At 36.3% G+C, this 22,208-nt stretch overlaps 1 protein-coding gene across 3 annotated transcripts in view; it reads left to right on the forward strand.

Annotated features, from left to right (window-relative positions):
* The window catches only part of LOC100165611, a 141,134-nt gene that overhangs the window by 43,423 nt on the left and 75,503 nt on the right, over window positions 1-22,208 (forward strand). For all 3 annotated transcript variants that reach the window (XM_029487847.1, XM_029487848.1, XM_001944155.5), the window contains exon 2: window positions 12,197-12,350. In XM_029487847.1, the coding sequence (XP_029343707.1) occupies window positions 12,197-12,350 (154 nt within the window). The remainder of the gene's footprint in view (window positions 1-12,196; window positions 12,351-22,208) is intronic.

Here is a 22,208-nt window from a genome sequence, read left to right on the forward strand (position 1 = left end):
AGCCTAGGCACAATGATCTCCCGTAGTGCACATCCCGGCGTGCGTTTTGTCTCCCGATAAAAACATTTCGCATACTATTAAACATTCAATTCGATTAAAACAAAACATCGTTTAAAACGCAATTAAGACAGACCTAATCGTTTTTTTTACACACAATCATCATAATATTATATCGTGACACCCGTCCGACTATCCGAGTTCAATCGTATTGTAGGCCAAATGCACACGCTTGCAGTGTACCGTTCAAATACTATGTACAATCTATTTCATCTGCCGAACGTTGGTTTGTGGGAAATAAATTATAACGACAATGATTTGTCTGAATATTGTTTGTACACACCCGTTAATCGAATAGAATCAAAGTGTCTTCACAAGTGGCATAAAACCACTATAATATAAGGGGCAAGTAAAACGTGTTCTTGAACGCCATAATAAATTACCTATATGTACCTATATATACGCACTTTATGAACACTAATTCTCACTATTATCCAAAAGTTAATTAATCGTTCCATTTTTTTTAAACCTGAGAATTGTACATAATACCTACATCTAAATGTAATTTTACAAGGTCATATCAATATAATCGGGTTTCTTAAAAATTGATTATTATTTCAAGATTATAAATATATAATATTATACATTAATTTATTTTAATTATTAAATGTATAAAATGTTAATAAATATTTTAAAAAATCGAAAGAGATGTAATCATATTATTCATATGTTAAAGGTACGGGCCAACCATTAGGTAATATGGTAGTACTGACTATATTCATGGACATTTTTTTTCTTAAATCATAGGTACCTAATAAATTGTATGTTTGAGTTTCGATAATATTATATAATAAATTATTTTTATACACTGTATACCAACTGTATAGAATTATTTCAGAAACATAACTAACAATCATACTTCTCGATGTAATAAGCACGTGGAGCTTTTATTGATGATTAGAGTTCACAATGCTATTACGTATATGACTCCACCACCTATTTGTTCAAACTAAATTATTAAATAAACTATATTAATCGCATCAAGGTAAACGAAAACATTGAGTTGGACACGCTGGTCGCGGCCAGTCGATTATTGAGCTAATTTCAAGTACAACGTCAAGTGATCGGCATTGATTATTCGTTATTACTATTATTACTACCGAGACTGGTTACGTATAGTTCAACGTCGCGTTCGTATAATATGTTTACAGTATACACGCATTATACAGTAAAGTAATTGGTTAAACATAATTACATAGAAAATAATGGCAATGAGGTCGGATTGAAATTGTTTTTATGGTTTTTGATGTGTAAAAAAAAAGTCTCCGGTAACATAAATAATTGTCTAATGTCATGCCCCCCTTCGTCTTATTAAAAGTGCCATCGTTTTCGATAATAATATCAGACGACGATATTCGTGTGCAGTCAACTAAGTGACTAGACGTCCTTCGGTCTTCACGTTTTCGTATCCGTTCGTCAAACGTATAGGTGTACCGCCTAATAGTACCTACCTATAATATATTTTAATAGTGATAGGTATACAATAAATGCATTCCAAATTCCAATCGATTTCATCGATCCAGGCGGCGGCGTATTATCGGCGCAGGAAATACAATATTATTATTTTGGCGTCGGTGGTTATCGTGGTGTGCAATATAAAATATAATAATTATGTAGAAAACAGAAGTCATTCGAATCGTTTGCGGACGCGATATACGCACTCGTATTTATAGAAAGCAGCTACTCCGCCGAATAGTCATGGGCTGTACCGCACATATATACCGTATACAGTATACACCTATATAAACAGTAAATACATTGTAGTAAAGTTTTAGTTTTGAAATTCACAGCCCGTCCAGCTGTAAAACTATACACACTTCATATTAAAATATTATACCTAACTCAAAGCGGAGAATCTGCCGCAGCAGTATCATGATGGGCATTACGGTAAACTTTCCGGTTCGATATTATTCCGATCACAGTCGCTTCTCGGTTAGTCGGGTCCCAAATCACGTACTTATATCCACCTATTTCTAGGCGTACCCATATAGTATATTGGTATGTCGTACTGTACACACGACGCTTCTCGGCCACGATACGTGCGTCGTGAACGCGACATGTCCTCCGTTCCCACACTCGCACACAAAACCCCGAAAACAATCACTGCGTATAATATAATAATATATAATGTACATTATTTTATATACAAAGGTACCTACGGATAAAATATAATATATGTACGTAAAGTAATATTGTATAGCGTACCGTATTGCGCACGAACGCGATTAATTATTATTCAGAGCAGTGGATGATAAAACGTCGTCTAGTAGTGCGGTGTCTGGTGTAGGTATTATTATTACGTGCCTACCTAATACCTATATATTATATTATTTTCTCACTGCACAATCCGACGACGTATCCTCGGCAATACCACATATGTCCACATATATGCAAGTTGGCAGAGTTAAAAAGTTTTTTTTTTCAGTTGATTTAATAATAATCCATCAAAATAAAATTAAAAATGCTTTTGACAGTTTTGGTTTTAATATGGTTTTATACATTAATAAGTAGTAAATACACACAACGATTATACGGTTTTAAAGTAATCTAATAATTATCTTATTTGTTAACTATTCATATCTAACTTATTAATTGTGTGTTTACTTAAATTAACTTAACTTAAGTCAATCATGTTCATTAACTTCCCCACCTTTGCATATATATGTATACTTTTATAATTTACAACCTGCAGACCTGTAACTTATCTTTTTCCGTTTAAAATATTATTTAGTAGGATCACGTCATAATACTATTATAACGAGTTGTATACAATATACAGTTCACGTGCAAAAAATATATTATGGTTTTTGACATTATTGTCGCGTGTGGTCATCGTACCCCCGAGACGAAGGGCAAATCTCGAACGCTGCCACTTTAGGTACATACATGAGTTCACTATATGGACGTGCGCGTGTAACAATAATGTAGCTTTGATAAAACCTATACGTCGTTGTCTCATTATCAGACCTGTCATTTTCACAAATGCGCGTATAGACTGACGGAGCATTTAAAAAGCGATACGCGACGGAAGGAATGAAAAAAAAAACCGATAGTGTGTGCGCGTGGAAAGAAAGAGTATGTAAAAAATACGTATCGCGTAAAAAAGAGTAACTGATGGTCTTGTTAAGAACGCAAACAAGATGCGAATGGGGAAAAAAAAACCGTGTGCTAATCGAGTCAAGGTTGCCGTGGTTAAAAAACGTGGTTCACGCACGTTCTGCGAACACGACACATGTGTTGGAGTTGCGGTGTGTTTGGATAAGGGAAGAGGTCGGAAAACCGAATTACACGCGTGGAATCTGTCGTGAATAATAATCGGTCATGTGTGTGTGTATACGCGTAGAGAGTCGGGAAATTTGTCCGTTGAAACTGCGAGTCATCCAGTTCGTATATTATGTAACGAGGTGTTTTTATTATTACTAAAAATTTTTTTTTCCAGTTGAGACTTCGGCAAAATATTAATTGTATTTTTCCCCCAACGATTATTGCCCTCCATTACAAAACGAGCGCGTTCGTATACGCAATGTATATGTGCTGTGTAGATACTGCAGCTGACAAATTCGTTAATCATGTGCTTGCTGCTATTTTATCCTTTAATTTGCAGCGCACTTATTAAAATTGTGATTTTTATGTACCTATATTTTTAAAGACCATATATTTTCAAATACTATTAGATATCCTGTGTATTTAATTAGGGGTGTCGTTGTGTGACGATACGGCGTTATTTTTTTACTTTAAATCGATACTGTTATTCCCATAGAAGGTATATAGTATAGACATATAACAGTTTAATACCTATCAGCAACTATATACTCATTCAGATGTAGGTGTATAAAAATCAAATTTTGTATTGTCAATTTAAATTTAATAGAAAATCAAAAGAATTAAAAATACGCCAAGGTCTTTAAGTACAAAAGTTCCAAAACTCGGAGCATGCTAGACTGCAGTCGTCCTGCAGTTTACCCTAACAGGAATTTATCATTGCGTTCAACAAGTTATTATTATTTGCACACACACATGTATATTATGTATTTATAATTTATATAGAATACGAGTGCGTGTATCGCCGAGTACATATATAATATTATAGCTTTCGACTTTCTCTTCCGCTCGGGATTTGACGAACGAGTGCTGTCGGTGAAAACCATTGCGATGATATTTTGCCTTCCATCGTCGCCTCGGGCCCGCACTGCAGACTTTATTCGATTTTCTCGAAAATCGCATTATATTATTGCTACTGCGCAGTGAGCGTATCGTTTTTGATTTACCAACTTGGTACATCGTTCCCCTACGGAACTTTTAGAGATATCATTCATCTTGAGATCGCCGTTTTTATTTTTTAATTGAAAGTATATGATGCAACTATTGTAATAATAATACATATTAATATTAATTTTACATTCCACGTGCTTTTGTTATTGTAACCCGACTGCAACTTATTGTACTTTCTCCATTCAAAATTGCAGCACAATAACCGTGCAATATTCCAAATCCATTGACTTATAATCATAGATACTCTAAATATTTATATTTGTATATATACTTCACTGGGATGTTTTTACTTTAGAAACCGCTTACATGCGTGGTTAATATATCTATGCGTATTATTATACGTCGGCATAGGTAGTTATCGATATTATGTAAAACAACTGTCGCGAGTCACGCCGCAAACCAGTTTTTATTTTTTTAGAAATTGTTCTTCGGATTAAACCAAACCCGGTATCTCGTATTATATACGAAGTGTGTATATAATATAATATCTATTTATCTCTCGGAAGTTGGTCAAACACACGTGGTCCCAATGCAATTTAGGATTAAATAGGTGCCTATAAGAAGATCGTAAATTCTGGATTTAAATCGTTATAAACTAAAATATTTTTAACGGTGACATTTCACAAAAATCATAGACCAAAAAATAGCTGCCCAGTAATATATAAATGACAAATGTAATATTAGTTAATAGGTAGTTAAATGTTTCAAACTCCGAATGATGATAATATATCATATCGTATACCACAACACCACTAGCGTCTATTGGAATTGAATCTTATACAGGTACGTCGTTGTATGGTGCCTGTACCGTCTCTGACAGGATGGGATAACATTCTTTTTTCAGTTAATTAAGCTGTATTTATTTACCTTTTTCAATATTGAAGTCGTCACTATTATTGTCACTTATCGGTTGAGCTATATTATGTTTTTGAATTTTGAGACACTGCCCGGACTATAAAATATTACCAGTTCACTGAGCGCCCTTTGACTATTATAATACCATGATATATTTAGGTACCTAGTGCACGTGTAAATGTATGGCGAGATAGTAATTGCGGAGAGATGGTCTTATGTCCAATGTCTTGTCATCGTATCGTCGTGTTACGTTTATGCCGCGTGTGGATGAATCGATTTAATAGGCGCAAATTGGGGGGGGATGTGTTTGTCGCTTGAGGGGGTTTAGCCCCCCAAATCTAGGACATACAATTTTGAATGATATATTGTAAGGGTCTGCTTGCCTTTAATATATTCAGCCCCTCCCTCTCCAAGTCAAAAGTTGAAATTGCGCCTATGATCGATTTTACAAATCGTTAACCGCAATTTATAGATATAGGTGCCTATATTGTAGTTGAGTTCAGATTATCCGTATGGCAATAGTGGGTTATAGTAAATTAAAGAAATTAAGTTTAGTTACTTAAGTCAAAATCAACGCTATAATGTGTACCCACCTACATAGTACATTAAGTTATAACTTATACGTTAATAGTTACCAATGTTACCATAATATAGGTACATATGCACATAATATAATGTATTGTAAATTTAGTATTGTTTTCGAAAAATACTTTGCTGTTTACCTGTGTGAAATGGAATTTTTGGAACAGGTGCGTGTGAGGTTAGGAAAAATGACGTAATTGCAGGAAAAAAAATTATTCGTAAGAGATTTGACGATTCGTTTTCGATCAGACAGAATACTGCACGCTTGCGTGTACGTCATTGTTGCAGATCGAGGAGGGCTTTTATGACCATTTATTAGGTATATGGGTGTAATAATATTATAATAACATATTATACGACGGCGCGTAAAGTTACAAGTTACAACAACCCACGACGACTGAAAACAGTCTAAATATATTTATTACGGCATTTTATCATTATTATATTCTGTCCGGGAAGTTGCAAAACCTCATATAACACGTTGGTTTCCCGACATTGACATATTATTATTTTGGAGCGGCCCACGCTCGAGCTTACTGGATTCAAGGTTCAATGTACAGTTTTCTGCACAGTGGAGAGTCAAACCATCGCAACGCGACGCGTTTCCGTTCGTTTAAAACCACGACCACCGCCTATTATGAAATGGATCGCGACCAAGGGTAGAATTTTTCCGGATGAAATCGAAATCGAAGTCTGCACATCGTGTGTGTTAAAATCGGCCCGATTGTCACTACGTACCATTTATAATAATAATAAAGTCCGAACAGGCGCCTGCTGTCCGACACCTGCAATGCCGAATCGGGATTATTATTATTATTATTATCATCGTGTTGTATAGTGATGTATGTTTTGGCATCGTGAGTGCGTTCACCCGGCTACGGAAAATCGCGTAGGATCAAATATGATGAGGACGCGCGTTAATATACCATAATATAATAATCCAACGATTGAAGCTACACGGGTGGGCGCCGACGACGGGTTTCGATTCCGTACGAAACGCGCCTATATTAATAACGGCATATTCAAATATCATAAGACATTATTAACCGCGGCAAACAACGAACCTGCCTGGCGCCATCGTAGAGATATGTTGTGTGGTCGAACAGTACATAAACAGAAAACGCTGAACAACAATTGTAATAATAATAATAATGTGTGATCGAAATATCTCGGAATACAAAATATACAATATAATATAATATAGACCATAGACATACGTGCCCGTGTACCCGGTTTTCGGCATTCAGTATGCGCGTACGACCTTATGATATTATTTTAAATATCTTCGTGACAACGGTTTTTACGACTCTGAAGAGTCGTCCAGCGGTGGTCGCGTTCGATTCACAAACCCGCGCGATGACCGGACGACGCCGTCCGACAACAATCGAACAATGCCCGGTGTAGCGCAGGATATAATAATAATAATATAATATCGTGTCGTCGCCGGTTTTCCGAAAAAATGACCGCGTAAAAATGCATTATGCATTCGAGAAATGTCCGACGCCCGACCGCCGTACGATTCCACCGTCGTCCGGCCCACTTGCGGCGTATACATAATATTATAATATACGATATACGTGTATATTATATGCGATGTGCTGTAATTCGTCCCACGCCGATCGTCGTCGTCGTCCTACACTCGCGCGTTCTATAAATGGTAACCCTTGTGGTCTTCTCTCCTCCGACCCGTGTGTCTCTCTCCGCCTTTCCGCTGCAGCAGTCGAGTACGTACACATTTTTCCGAACGGTTAATTTGCCATTTGGTGACTGGGCGCGCGTAATGTCTCGGAAATAAATATTTCATAAACAAACAACGCACACACTCGCAGCATAATATAACATATGATTGAACGCTTACCTACCGCATATACCGGTCGCTTACCTATGCTTATTATAAAAGCCATCGGTCACGGACGCGCGAGTGTCGTCGTCGGCGCAGTGATTAGCAAAGTTATTATGTATTTATTCTATATACACTTCTTTTTTTTCCTTAACGCGACATTCAGGAACCATACATCATCTACATTATGGTAGTCGGCTAATATACTCAGTCAAGGATTTCCCGACGAATCTACAATAGTAATTTATAATCACTCGATCCAGAAACACTATTTATGCGTGGTATACGCGGTATAGTGCAAGCGATAGACCAGTACAATCATTATTCGGTCAGTGAGCATCGTCCGTTCGTTTGTTTTTTACGACCATATGGTAAAAATTTTGGATTCTTCGCCACCGTATATAATATTATAAAATATAGGTGACAGCCGCAACTAGCATGTTAATTATAACGGATCACCGTGCCAATCATCTTTTATATATCTACCTCTGTATATAATATATATAAACACGGCGCAGTATATTATATTATATAGTATGCCTACACAATTGTATACGAACAAGGCGATATTATTATAATATACAATTATTGTTATATTTATGTACCTACGACAAGTTGGCAACGAACCTGTAACCGTATGGGAAACTTTCGTTGTAAACACGAACACGCGCGACGGGTGTGGCGGGAAAACGAAATATGCACTTGCAATATCATACCCGCAATACCCATATATATATATACAATACACATAAATAATAATATACATGTATAGAGGGTTTATATTATACATACACACACACACACACACACTTGTCAACTGAATACGTCAAAAAACAAACGTACACACACACTCGCACTTGTATTATGTATTATATATAACGGCCGCGGCCATTGTTCCGGTGTGAACCGCGCGGGGCAATTTTGTCCCGACTGTCACACACTCACACGTGCTCGCGTATTACATTATATACAGGATGATTCACCAAATTCGAATAAGTACCTACAGTTTCAGAGTTATTAAAAAGTGTATAGTACTGTGTACTAAGAATAAAAGTCCTTACAAATGGATTTACAAAATTATAAAATAGATTTAATATTTAATTTTGTTCTTATAAGTACTAAGGCCGTTTTTATACAACATAAAAATATAAAATTAAGTAAAGTATTTGAAAATACTAGGTATTTTAGTGTCCTAGGTACACTTAAAAATTAAAAAAATTCGGAACTGGAATAAATTCATTATTAAATGGAAAAATGGGGGGTGAGCATGCTTGGTGAATCACTCTGTATATGATGCTTATATTATGTATATAAGCATCGTATGTTAGACATATATATACACAAACATACACATATAATATATTATAATTTGTTATTATTTATTATGTTGTTATTGTTATTGTTATTGTTGTATGAATTTGTACGTACCTATATATAGGTATATATATTATATACTTGTGAGATGGCTGAGCATTCCGTGGGAGAAATATTCTGCAGCTCTATATCGTACTCGGTTCACGTGATTATTATTGCTGCATAGTCGGTGTATTGTGTTTGACGCGTCTCTACGGATAGACAGAAACAGATATGGGAAAGGGGGCCCTTTTTTCGAGTATCGGGTCGATTTCAATACTTCAATATTTTCGACCGAAAAATTTCCACGTCATTTGGAAAGTCTGGTGGCGGTGGTGGATGCGCCGAAATGCGAGAAGACAACGATGAATATTATACTCTTCTTCCTATCCTATAATTGTATACATATATAGTCACCGACAAACAATATATAATACAATGGCTATTGGCTACACGTTATTATGAAACGCGTTTCGACTACGCACGCGGTATACACATACCTGTGTGTAGGGAGAACGGTTTCCCCGCACAATAATATGCGATAATATTATTCATCGCTTATTACATTATACATCGTATATATAATACGATACCTAACGGGCTTACGCCCAATGTAAAATATACACAAATATGTGTAAAGAAAAAGAAAAAACACAGTAAAAGACTAAACAAAAATTATATTTGTGAACAATTTAATAAAAAAAAATAAAAATGCTATATTTGTGGGTATAAGAGGTCCGCTCGGTCCTCCTGATTTACCAATTTCATAATTCGATAAAATTGTGTATAATTAGGTATTTTTGGGTTGAGCTGCAGAAAGGAATGGGGTATATGCAGCATCTATATACTGAGTGTTTTGACAGAGGAGAGAAAGTGAAACAATTTTACAGAATATATGATATACAATTTTATGGGAATGACGATAGACAGGATGTCACGATGACCGGGTCATTCAAAGATGACTTTTTTGGTTTTACTGCTACTACAATGTAATAGATATTCCTAATATGGGGGACTCGTTTGAGATACTGGGACGCATCTTGTCCACTAAATATTATATTCAATGAAATCCTTGCAAATCGTATTTTTCGGGACGCCAGTAACATGCAACCTATATATTATTATAACCTCCTAACCTTTTGCAGTACGCTGCGCTAAAGGTGCGTCACTGTACAAAGACCTTCGCGGACATCGCGGCGAATAGAACGAGAAAATAAATAACCGTCACTATACTGTAATAATAATATAATTATTTTGGAGTTCAGCAATCGGGAGTGAGGCCGAGTGTTTTCTTCACACGAACTGAATTATAATCATGAACTCGGGTGCGCGTGGCTGGGAAAAAATTAAGAAAAAAAATTGTGAACGAAATATGTATAATATAGCCTTATTGCTCTATTGCGTCACGCGGCTAACGCCGCATAGCTGGCGGCTGATTGCTGAATGCGAAAAATACATCTACGACATTTAATAATAATTGTGATCAACTCTCGCTGCTACTGTGAGGAGACCTTTAGCCGGGTACAACATAAACAATTAGTAACATGTTACTATGTGCACCACTGTTGGATTTTATAGATAACACCACCACCACATGACCTACACGACCCATCGGTTAATCGATCATTCAATTCCGATAATTTCAAGTCCAATAACTTGAAGCTAATATTTTTTTATCCAAAAAATTGACAAATAGTCGAACTGGTGAGGCATGGGGAAAATATAAGGTATTCCTGAACAAAAATTATAAATTTTAATTTCATCAAATGGTTTTGAAATCAACATAGATCCTATTGATAATAATTTAATGCACAGTTTTATTATAATATTATACAGCTTACGTTTTTGTCTTTAAATATCGACTCAACAGATAGCTGAGTGTGATTTATCAGAAGTCCTTCAAAAGTTAAAACCGAGGAGTCTCCGTTGCGGTCGCCGTTTCGACCTTGGCCGAACTTTCGTAGGAATATTTGATATATTATTATAATGCACATGGTATATACCTACCTCGCTGCGCCGCATGTCATATATTATTATGATAATTTCGCATATCTATCTTATCTGGTATATCATATCATAAGGCACTGGGGCCGGGTATTTCTGCAGTCGTTCACGGGACGGAAATAATAATTGGGGAAACTTTGGTGAAATATAAACTTAAAACCGTAATGATACCGCCTCCGTACAGACGAATGAACAATTTCTTGTGCAGTGATCAACGACACGTAACGACAATAATTATAAACGCGCTTATTCGGTGCGTTTTCACACTTTCGCCGTCTGTTTTCGGCAACACACACATACACGTGCGAGCGATCGACCGATCCCGAGAACGTGAGATTATTATTATTATTTAATTGTTGAATAAAAATCGTACATCGTCCTTTAGGCTTTAAGCGACAAAAACGTGACCTTTTCCTCAGTTGTGCTCGTGCCACATAACTATATATATATAGTATATACTCGTCGCGACACTATAATAATATGTCTTAAACACTCATGTGGCGGCGGAACGCGCGGTCTTCGAGAATAATAATTGCCATGCCCCTGTAAATGACGCGCTTACCTATATAAGTAGTACCATGAAGGAACGTTGTGCAGTGTTCTCGCGTAATTATTATACACACGATTCGATGAGGATCTATATAGATCTATATAATATAATATTATTATTATGTATAGTACGTATTATAATGGGCCTTGGACTCGTTAATATCGTGTATATACCCGGTCGATATATTGTTGTATACTTGTATACAATCGACGTGATTGTTGACCGTTCGGTGCGTATAATAATATAATAGCAAATAATATCGATTGGCTTTGTAAGTATACGTCGAGTATAGGAAAATCAAACACACGACGTTTCTCAGAGATTATAATGATATTATATACGCGAGATCTGATCGACCTGTGCGCGGTCTGTGCTGAGATCGCTTTTACGCGTGTCCCCCGCCCCCGACAAGGTGCGCATTAATTATATAATATTATATATTATATTATATTATTATATATAGACATAGTGTGTCGAAAAATAAACGCCCATTACATTATATTATTATTACGACACCATTGTTAATCCCACACACAAATACGCGTATTTATGCGCAATATACCAAACCGTTTGTCGATCGAGAAAGTACAAATTATCATATTATTATTGTTCTTATTGTTGTTGTTAACTTTATATTATATTATATCCTGTCTCTAACCGGTACGATTCGTCTTGTGTTACAGTTGTCCGTCGTTAGCAGTGCCGAACGACATGATATCCAGGCGTCGAATACTGTCCAGGTCCAGGGACGACCTGAACTTGGACCAGGGAGTAGGATTTCCCGTCCAGGTTGAAGAAGAAGAGGACGTATGGTACAACAAGGACAAACTGTACAAGGTGCGTTTAACATATTTTTTTCGTTCAGGTTATTACTTGCATGTGTATATAAACGATTTTAAGCCGCATAAGTAGTCGTAATCAGACGTTTAAATATAATAATAATATAGCAGATGATGTCCCCCCCCCCCCCCGACCTCGCGACATTCGACTCCACCACCGCCGCAGCCCAGCTCAAAATATGTTTCGCTTTTTAAAATCGAATCATCGTTTTTATTATCACTATTAGGTGTATTAATATTTCCCGCCGCCCTCCTTTCACTTTTTGCGTTGTTCGCGCCCTTCTCCGACAGATTCGACGACGTGTATAATGTAATATGAATATGATGCACGCACATCGTTTACACCTGAAAAGCGAGCGACGACGCAATACCGTGTTATAAATATATAATAATAGATACTATATGTATATATGTATGGAATTGACGAGATTCGTTCCGCGAGCGCCTCTCGCGCGTAGGAGGACGTGCTGATGACGACCTTGTCCAGTCGAATCCATCGAAAACGACCGTTTTATTCAAATTTCCTGACCTGGAAACGTTAAAGTCTCCCGGTGGCATTCTGTAGTACATATTTGTATACCTAGTATTTAGCAGTTAAAGTAAAATAATAAGACACAATAATTATACACATAAACTAATTATTCTTCCCGAAAGATCTGTGTTTCGCGATTTTCGATTTATTCACATATATAATACCTACTTAGGTATTGTTGATCTAAAACTTTCTGCATACCAGTCCCCTGGTAGGATTCTTTTTGTCACGGTAGCCTCTAATAATGATTATTGATTATGCTCCATTTCGTTTTCCTGCTCTGTTTGAATTTTAAAATGCACTATATAATTATATAGATATTAAAAACTTTAAGGCTTCGCAATAAGACTCTCCTGTAGTGGCGATACAAACTTTTTCAAACGAGCTAGCTTTTACGGGTAGAGCAATATTTTTCATATTTTTACAAGTTTGAAACAATATTACGATATATTTTATGGTAAAGTTCGGATTTTAGGGGCGTACTCGAATATTTTCCGCGTATCCCACGCGTATACCTCGCGGTGTTTTCCGCGTACACGTCACCGACCGGGCGAAATGTCAGTTGTAATCAACAGTTGAGTTTTAAAACGCCCATTCGCGACCCGCGAGCACCTGCCATCGGAGTTTGCTGAATGTCCTTGTGGGTCGATGTCGAATGTGTTCGATCGAGATTTCAAAACAAAATAGGAACTCATTTTTCAAACCGACCGTTGCGGAACGCCACACCCGCATATTACTTACTTGTCTCTGTCTTACTGGTTACATGGCAAATTTACGTTTAGTAAAATCAATTTTGTGTTTTTGACTTTAATATTAGAGTTAATCGGCCTATTAGTAAACTTAAAGGTAAGGACATAATCTATAGGGCACCTCTTAGACTTTTCTTGGTATTTTAATACTGAAGTAAGTTATACCATGTATTATGCATTACCATGTAAAATTTAAATATTATTAAAAGCTTACGAGATTCCTTAGATAATATTCCTACCTTAATATTAGATTAATTCACTCTAACATCGAATTTGAAACACGAAATTGGTTTTGCTGAACTCAAATTTGCTACCTTGACGGAAAACGGTAACAACAACGGAATGCATGGCGTCCTCTTAATATAATAATATAGATTTTGTACTCGACGGCCTTTTCTCCGGATTCGTTTTTACACTGCACCATTAGTACTGCTATATTATATTACTTGTTTATTTGATTAGTATAATATATTGTCATGGTATACTTCACAATAATAATTGTTTTTACACTGTAGTCTGCTATACGGGGTTAACGTGCGTTTCAGAGTTTTCAGTTACAACTTTCGAGTTCAACGGTCATAACCATCATCGAATAATCCTCGTGACACTTAAAAAAAAAATCAACATTCTTCATATAATTAAATTATTATAAATCCACGCGTTCACTCTTCATTTCGTCGCTGATAAATACAACAAACACAAACACGCCGGATTTCTCTTATAGTATTATTATATACATTAACGAACGCGCTCGTTAGTTTTTCAATCGAAACGTCGTCGTCGTCCCGAATAATTACGTTTTCATAACAACAAAAAGTATACAAATATACGTATATATCGTATATTCGTATATGTGTATATGCTGCCAACTAATAACTAATAAACTCACGTATACTACTGCTGGAGATGAATTTTTAAGGCTGTATTCTTTTCTTCAAACGCGGTATTTATAATAAATAATAATAATATATCGATGGATACAATATACGGTCACGGTTTGTCGAACGACGTTAATCGCGTTGTTTGTATATCGTATCGAACGCGGTTGTCGAAAAAAAAATAGTAAGTACCTATCTTCAAACAGACAAAAAATTCAATTTTAGTTGTATTGCATGTATTGACCGTTTCGTTTGTATATCTACCTAACCTACCTACATAATATTTACTACATAGGTGTCTATATTTTGAAACACGTTGTTTTGTAGTACCTACTCATCATACTTCGTGATAGTTCAATGTTTTAATAACCGGTGCAGGCATTCGACTGCAGGCGGATGTTGTTATTATAATATATCGGGCAGCAGGTGTTAAGATTGAGACGTTCTTATACTGCAGGAGTCTTAACCATAATATATTATTATTATACAAGAGCAATTTCAACTTTCAAGCATTTTATAATAGGCTACCTCTATACATAATCGTTTCAAATGTATAAAAACAAGTATCCTCCTCCTGTAAACTATTTAACTATATCTATATGTATTCTACCTCGCTGACTCTCCCCACGACCACCAGACGTTTTACGCTAGATATACGTGCCCATCGACAGCTTGATATAATATATTATTAAAATATTGTTATAATAATCATAGCATGCTGTTGATATTAATATAGAATATAGGTATACATTATACAGGTAAATCTAATAATAATAACTCATCGAACTTCTGCAGTATAAAATATATATAATACAATAATTGTCGTAACGTTTATTCAAAAAGTATATTCACGGCGAGCGCGTATCTATTTAATATAGTCGTCGTGTAAACGGTTTATATACACAATAATATTATAGTAGTCTAAGTAGATAATATGATATATTATAATTTCTATTATATAACGCAAACTCAGTTTATGAATTTTATTCGCATTTGAAATATATCTATATAATATATACCCATCTGTATAGTAGGTACTGTATACGCGTACGGTTTTCTTTCATAAAACCGTTTAGAATAATAATGAAAAGAAGAGAAAAAAACACCGTACGCTGCCGCCGATGTTCGTCAATAATGTATACGCGTATACCGCCATTGTTCTCGGTACAACAATAAATATATTATTGTCTCCGCGACGACCACGGTGAACTCGACGTATATGGAGCTTTGGTATATTATTATTATTATTATCATTATTATTGTGCGTGTAGTACCTTTTTATATATTATTGTATAGCGGCGGTATTTTGACATGAAAAAATCGTATCTACATGCACATGGGTACGAGCCGTGCGTGCTCGAGAGCGAATTTTATTTCCGACGTCTCCGCAAGTTGTTCCGGTCCGGAAGGACGCGCGCGCGCCGCAAACAAACGGACGTCACGTCACTAGTGGGAGGGGGGGTTCAGAGTGGTCCGAGGGAGAGGGTAGGGAATCTTGCCCGAGCGGCAGCAGCCGGACCACCGACCTTGGCTCGGCGGTGGCGAGGAAACGCGCTCGGCGAGTGAAAGTACTTTCACCACTGCGATGTTACGCCGATCCGCACAATTAACCGCCACGCCATGCTCTCTAGAACGTTCTAACGAGAATGTATACGGCTCCCACATCACACACACACACACACACATAAGCCCGCCAAGGATCACACTCGACACTGATTCGAACGCATTTCGCAGATAGTGCGCAGGACCTCATAATCTTGTCCGTGACCGACGAGACTTTTTTTCCACCCCTGTTTCATATGGTGTGTAGTTTTCTGAGAAATTCTAATTTGATCGTAGGTACTGCCACACGCTGCATCACTACAGCCGCCGTGGGGGTTTGCTCCCGAAATCCACCCGCGAGTTTATTATAACGTGGTGCGTATGCGTACATAATAATATGGAGCGAGGTCTCGTCCGGCACGACATTCCGCGCGATTGTTTCCATTTCTTTATGTACGAGCGAGAGTATCTATTTAATGTCGACATAAATCCTTCGACATTTTTCTCGCCCGCACGTTTAACCCGCGGGTACTTTCACGTTTTCCGCCGACGCCATGCGCAGTATTTAACGACCCCCCGTTGTAATAGGTTTTTTTTACGATTTTTGGGTGTAAAATCGACGTCCGTCTGTTCTGGTAATGACAAAAAAAAAATACGAAACGTTCAGTATGTTATGCCACGATATATTAACATTAAAAAATCCTCGTGAAAGACGCGATTATCATTGCGGTGGCGGCGGCGGCGGTTACGGTTTTGATTATCGAGCATGTTGCGAAACCCCGGCAATGTCAGGGGTGTCGAAAAACGTATCACATATACACTTGAGATCGCGATGTTGTATAGTATGTATTATGATTTTGTTATTGTTTTATTGTATATAATATCCTTTGCACGCGCACCGGCCTTGAGGAGGAGGTGCAACGGAGGTGGCAATAATAAAAATAATCTTTTAAGGCCGCCGACGCCGTGTACCGTAATAATAATATTGTTATTATCATTGTTATCTCGCGCATAAAACACAATTATATTATAAGACCGGTGTTTATAGATAATGTTATACTGGCAGCATCGTGGAAACCCGATACTCGCACGCGCACACATATAGTAGGTATAGTATTCCCTATTTTTGTCCGAATAAAATTAAAAGAAAATGTAAAAACAACCAATGAAAACTTCGGCCAAACAAGGCGTAGGCAGGGGCCTATATTATAATATCATGACGCGTATATTATGACGTGTATTGTATACATAATACGCCAGATAAGACGGAATTATATAGTAGGTAGGTACACATATAAACATAATATACACATTATAAACGGACCGATCTTTTCACTTGGCGATTTTTAGTCCAAGGCGACCGCCGTTGCCGCCGCCGAACACTGCTTGTGTGTGTAGTATTGCATTAACGTTTTATATGTTTTTGTTATATTATATAACATAATAAACTAATACATCATCATAAATCTGGTATTAAGCGCGTATCTCTATTTTACAATATAATATGTATGATTATATAGGTATTCATTGCATTGGTCACTGAGTATATTTTCTGGATTCATACTTAAATCGTATGTCTTTTTCCGGATATAATGACTCCCTCAATATTATATTATAGGTATTATATAGGTGTTATACATGGTCAGAGCCACCTCTATACTGCAGTAGGTGCCAGGCACTGTTAGCTGATATATTTGTGTAGTTTTTTTCTTTAAATTTATAACAACTATATTCAATTAACATAATTTGATACAAATTTTCGACTTGAAAAAACAATACAATTATTTATTTATCATGAAAAAAAAATCTATAAAACTGTAAAACTTTAAAAAAAAATTGTAACAATAACATGCGACATTGTCTGTGATGGAGTCGAAAATTTTATATACGATTGTAATAGCCATCAATAGGTGGCTATAATAACTAATAAGTAACATAATGAAGTAATATAATGCTTGTTGTGATGTGTTCAGGGGGTGCCACAGCAGAACCTGCGCCCTACCTGGCTCTGTCTATAGTTGTATGGATAAATATTAATACGTTATACATTTAAAAATATTTAAAACCGTCAATAACTTACTACATATTATAATAATATATAACCGTAAAAAATCGTGTAAAAGCTTATTAAATAAAATGCTTCACAACTTGATTTACCGTTATTTGTAATAATTTTTGTAAAATGCATTGTCTCAATAGTAGAGTTTATGCGGATACTAACCAAATACGGACAATATAATAATATTTATTATTAAATCGCATAAAATCTGACTTTCTATCATAATCAACTAATAAATAAGTCAATTAAGATAAAATATTTTTTTTTTTTTGAACGATATAGTTCTAATTTTAATATCTATAGTGAGGTACACAGGTATCTGGGATTTTGGTGCTTTTGTACGATATGATACGATTTACTTTTCTCTTATCTCATTTTGGCGCTTATGTCTTCACACATGGTTGTATTATGGTTTAGCTTGTCCGAGGATTCGATGGTCGTCGGTTTAATTTAAACGTTTCGCGACCGAGGACGGCCGCGATCGGAATACCGACATTTCGCAATTCGGGATATATTATGTACGGCGTCATCGCCCAAACATATTATTATTATTGCACTTTACATATTACACGTAAAAAAAAATTAAACAAACTGGTTTCGCGCGCGCGTCTTTACCCTTTTCGTACATTATGCATACGTTTATTTTTGTCTTCTACCATTTTTCGAATACATAATAGTATTATATACATAAACATTTATTTAAAAAGTATGCACACACACACACACACACACACACACACACACACACACATTCTTTGAACGCTAAATTATGCAATCTCGAAATACCCAAGCATAATATTGGAGATAGAATACGAAACTCGTTTGGTCTCCAAATAATGATAATTGTTGATTTCTTCGTCGAATTTTATTGCGAGGCATTTTATCAGATTCAGACCGAATCATTCGTTTTTGGCTCGGGCCGCGTCTACTTACCTAGGTACATATATTATTATAATAATCGTAATCTCTCAAATTGTTTGCAGCCTCGTCGTCGCGTTATTTCAGAACGGTCATGCTTTTCCTGATCGCGATTCGATCGGTCTGTTCCTCAGAAACGGTAACGGTCCAGCTGGACAGTAGGTACTTAGGAACGGACAATCCTTTTTTTCCGGAAACGTAAAAATATAACATTTAACAGGCGTTTCGAATCAACGAATGATAATAATATCATAATGCGTTGCAATTTCAATGACATCCGAGTGAAATTCCAGTCAAATATCATCTGCATCATACCGAGAACGGGGATGAAAGCAATACCGCGCGTGTATTTAAATGCAAAATTTGTCTTCGACGACGATAGACGTTTATAAAATATACCTTTTAATAATGATTTATAGCAAAGAAATGTATATTATATGCATAATTATAGCGTGTAGTAAGAGTAATATAGCTATAAAAAACGCACCGAATTCAAGGCGTATGGTTATGATGATAGGTATTATAATATAATATATTATAATACCTTTTTAATACCTATTATAATACGAGACACGCGTGTTCCCGTTCGGTTTTCGATTGCGATTCATTTGTTAAAATTATATCGTATCTTGTACCTGCATCTCGCTATAGACGCATATTACACCTGCTACGAAGCAGTTTAATAATCGCGTTGATCCGGCTAACTTAATTACGAAACTGACGAAACACTGTTATACCGCCCACCAAACATCTCGATGACGAGTGGAGTGGCCGACTTTAAACGTAAAAAAAAAATATGCCCATTATATTTTATACAAGAAAAAAACCAACTAACATCGTGTTTGCACAACAAAACTCAGAGATTTTACGAGGGAGATGAAAAAGAAACGAGATTATCCAACCGAGGAAGAAGAAGGTCATCTCCCATCTCCTATATAATACAGATTGTTATACACGTGCATATAATATAAAAATAGTTGCTATAATTATTTCCCCGAACGCGACGTGATTTTATTTTACTAGATGTATAATGTTACCTACGCCCCAAACGCAAACTGCATTTTTTCTTCTGGAAACCATCATCCAGAAGTTGTCACGAGAATTAGCTGCTACTCGATCCATTCGTAGTTGTCCACGAACAGAACACTCGTGCAGCACATTATAATAATATGCACATTATATTATATATATTATAATTTTTGTCCCGTAAAATCAATGCGTTTTTTTTCGATCCGACGTCGGCGCGTGGCTGTGCTGCTGTTTGCCGTCTCTCTTGGCGTATGAATATATTATAAAATACGAATAATCTGAATACCTAATTTTGTTATTATATCATATTTGAACGATTTAATAATAAAAAATATACATATCCACGATGCGTCGTAGCATATAATATGCAGCCGGCGTAATTATCTATCTACTACCTGTTTTGTAGGTAGTTATAATATACAAATGTATATATTATTATTACTATGATGATTTGTGACTGTCGTCGTTAAAGAGCGGCGCGAGATTGTATAGTATAGCTTGTTTCGATTACCGGTAAGAGAAATGAGAAAAGTTAGTCAGATATAAAAATGGTTTGTTGGTTTCAAAATATTCATATACCTTAACACCTATAAGAATATAATTGATTTATTCGAACTATGTTTTCAGCTCGCGCGTTTGCCGTTTCTATAATATAATAATATCGTATATAGGTACAATACGACCGATAATTAATGACCTTTTCAATTAATCCAATTATTGTTTTCTGAAACTTTCACGAGTAGACGCATTATTTGTTGTCGCTATCATCGTCTTGGCAGTCCGACCGTCAGTCCGAAGCCGTCACGTCGATTCGGAAGTTATAATATATACATATTATAAGTACAATAATAATAATTCCTGAGCGAAAAAACGCGCACAGTTTTTTACCTTAACCCTGGACTCAGATTATGGTGGTCGTCGTCAGCTTTTGGTCGAATTACCTATATCCTGACCGCCACCGTGGTGGATATATAATAATGTTATTATTATCGTCACGAAGGGCCTTAAGCCAAACGCGCGCGCGTAATACGTTATACAAACATAATAACACATTACATATTCAGTACAGTGGTAATGTGGCAATTTTTCTATTTACACAATATTATTAATATTATATAGAACAAGTGGGCGTCGAAATTAGATCGTGTCCGACATAGGTCTGCAAACTCATGTTATAAACACACCACCGACCGTCACCCGATTACCGTGATCTTGTGAACTTATGTCTAACGTGGGTAATCTAAAGGTATAACATATTATATTAGTTATTGTAGTAGAGGGGTCACAAAAGTCACAAGCGGCTCTCAAACGAATTTTATATAGCTCACAAACAAGAAATTTATTTAAAAGTTATTATTATTAATGGAGGGTTAAATGAGGTTTTCTTTATACTGCATAGTTTTCATTTTACTTTTTGATCTTGCCTTTACTTTTTTGGATCAATTAAGTATATAGATGCGTTGCAATTTGATGGCCCCTGATAATTTCATCTAGCCCTACAAAAATATTTACTGTTGGCCCCATTGGTCCAAACCTGGCCTGAAACGGGGTAGTATGGACTACTAATACAAGAAAGCAGGATCCGACACGTCCATGTAGTTTCCCTCTCATTTTATCCTAGAAACTAAAAAACTGAACGGATATTTTGAGATTTATTTGTTAAAATTAGCTCAATAATTTTCAGAATTTTCATGTCCGTGGGTTTTCTAGGAAATAATTTTTTTCTAGTAACAAACGTTCGTACCCCGTCACCAGAACCAACCGGGTGGTTCATACAGGCTTCGCACCACCAAGTGGTTCAGTTTCTATAGGATAAAGCCGGCTGGGGGGCTGGGAAAATCTTGATGGTCTTCAATCCGACGATATAATATTAGACATTATGTTATTCTATTCCAATACAGTACACTCGCGCATATATATATATATATATTTATACGTGCACGTGTACACTCAAGTGTGCTTGTATCACAGTGAGTGCCGTTATGGGCGTTTATGACCTATGTCGCCGAAACGAAAATAACCGACGCCAACGACGCCCGCGCAATGACATTGCCGTGCAGCACATTATAATAATAATTTAATATGCAAGTGCTTGTTATTTTTTTTCTATTATCATCGTAGCCGATCGTGTAGCCGGATTTATTGTCAA

The sequence above is a fragment of the Acyrthosiphon pisum genome, chromosome A1 (assembly GCF_005508785.2).
Source record: "Acyrthosiphon pisum isolate AL4f chromosome A1, pea_aphid_22Mar2018_4r6ur, whole genome shotgun sequence".
NCBI lineage: Eukaryota > Metazoa > Arthropoda > Insecta > Hemiptera > Aphididae > Acyrthosiphon > Acyrthosiphon pisum.